Below are 1,425 nucleotides of genomic sequence, written 5' to 3' on the forward strand. Positions count from 1 at the left end.
AGCACCCTGCCTACCATGAGCACGAACACGCTCAGGAACTCTGCCAGGCACTGCCGGGCCAGGAGGCTGCGGATCTGGACCCGGCTCTTGAGTCTTATCATGGGCTGACTGTGGACCATGGTGACAGCACCCTGTCTCTGCCTGCTACTTCTTGCAACTGCACAGGCACACGGCTGCTACACATATAGATACTGCCTGCCACGGGAAAAGATAAGGGAAAGACTTTAAAACCAATTAGCTCGGCTCTCCAGCAACGGTGGTGCCTGCACACGTGTGTGGGCGGTTAGAGATTAACGGGAGAAAGTCTGCGTAGGCAGACTGTGCACTCAAAGAGTCCACCCAGGTGCCATCCCCTCTGTCCTTCATCCCCATCCCTCCCAGGAGTAGCCTCCTCCTGGCGGAGAGACTGCGCGTCAGCGCCCTGCTTCCTATACCCTAGTCCTCTCGGTCCTCGAGGTGCAGCCGCCCCCGCCCCACAGATGAGGACCTGGAGAGCACCTGGGGACCCCCGCGCCCACCCGGCTGGGTAATGGCTAAGTCTAAATCCACATACAGGTCTCCGCCTCCCCGCTGTGGGCAGCGCTCAACTGGATGGGGTTACTGGTTGAAAGGCTGTGCACTGGCGTGACGTCTCTGGCACATGAGAGGTCTGAGAGAAATGGCACAAAATTGACGACCAAGTCAAGGCCGATGATGAGAGCCAGCGGCCCTCTCGGACAGCTTTTCAGGAAACCGGAATCTCTTGCATCCAGCGGGAGGAAGGACCTGGCATCGGAGCGAAGGACCAGCTCAAAGCGCTCTCTCTCTCTCTCTCTCTCTCTCTGTCTCTCTCTCTTCATCTCTGACTCTTTGTTTTGAAAAATTTCAAAGCTACAGAAAAGTTGAAAGAATAGTACAATAGAAGCCCTACACGATTCTCTAAGATCGACAGTCACCACATTACTTCTCTCTCCCAACACATTTGTCATATGTACTTAAGTGCGTTCTTAACTATTTTTGCTGAAGCATTTGAAAATAAGCTGCAGACGTTATGATACTTTGTCTTGAACTCAATACTTTAGCTCGTATCTCTTGAGAACAGAGACATCCTCCTCCGAAGTCAAGCTGTCACATTTTGGAAGTTTAACATGAATGCGACAAAATAACCTACTGTACACATCGCTTTTGCATTTTCCCCAAGTGGTCCCAGATGTCCTTTATAGCTATTTTTCTCCCAACCCGGGACCCAGTCGAGGACCATCCAGTGACTCTTCCCTGTGAGACGGGACAGCCCAAAACTTGATCGTAGCGAACGTTGAATTCTCAACGCTGCGAGGTTTCCTCTGCCAAACTTAGGGTCCTAAAGGAAAAGGGTCAAGTCCTGACAGCTGAGGTAGGGAGGGTGCTGCTGAGACTTGAATCCGCAGGCCCCTCTAGCCCCCCTGA

The 1,425-nt window shown here is 52.6% G+C and overlaps 1 protein-coding gene across 1 annotated transcript in view; it reads right to left on the bottom strand.

Annotated features, from left to right (window-relative positions):
* LOC111734404 (aquaporin-10-like) overlaps nt 1-184 on the bottom strand; it is a 10,752-nt gene extending 10,568 nt beyond the window's left edge. The window contains 1 exon segment of the mRNA XM_023526585.1: nt 40-184. Within this exon segment, the coding sequence (XP_023382353.1) occupies nt 40-184 (145 nt within the window).
* Between the last annotated feature and the right edge of the window lie 1,241 nt (nt 185-1,425).

Source organism: Pteropus vampyrus, unplaced genomic scaffold, assembly GCF_000151845.1.
Source record: "Pteropus vampyrus isolate Shadow unplaced genomic scaffold, Pvam_2.0 Scaffold1122, whole genome shotgun sequence".
Taxonomy (NCBI): domain Eukaryota; kingdom Metazoa; phylum Chordata; class Mammalia; order Chiroptera; family Pteropodidae; genus Pteropus; species Pteropus vampyrus.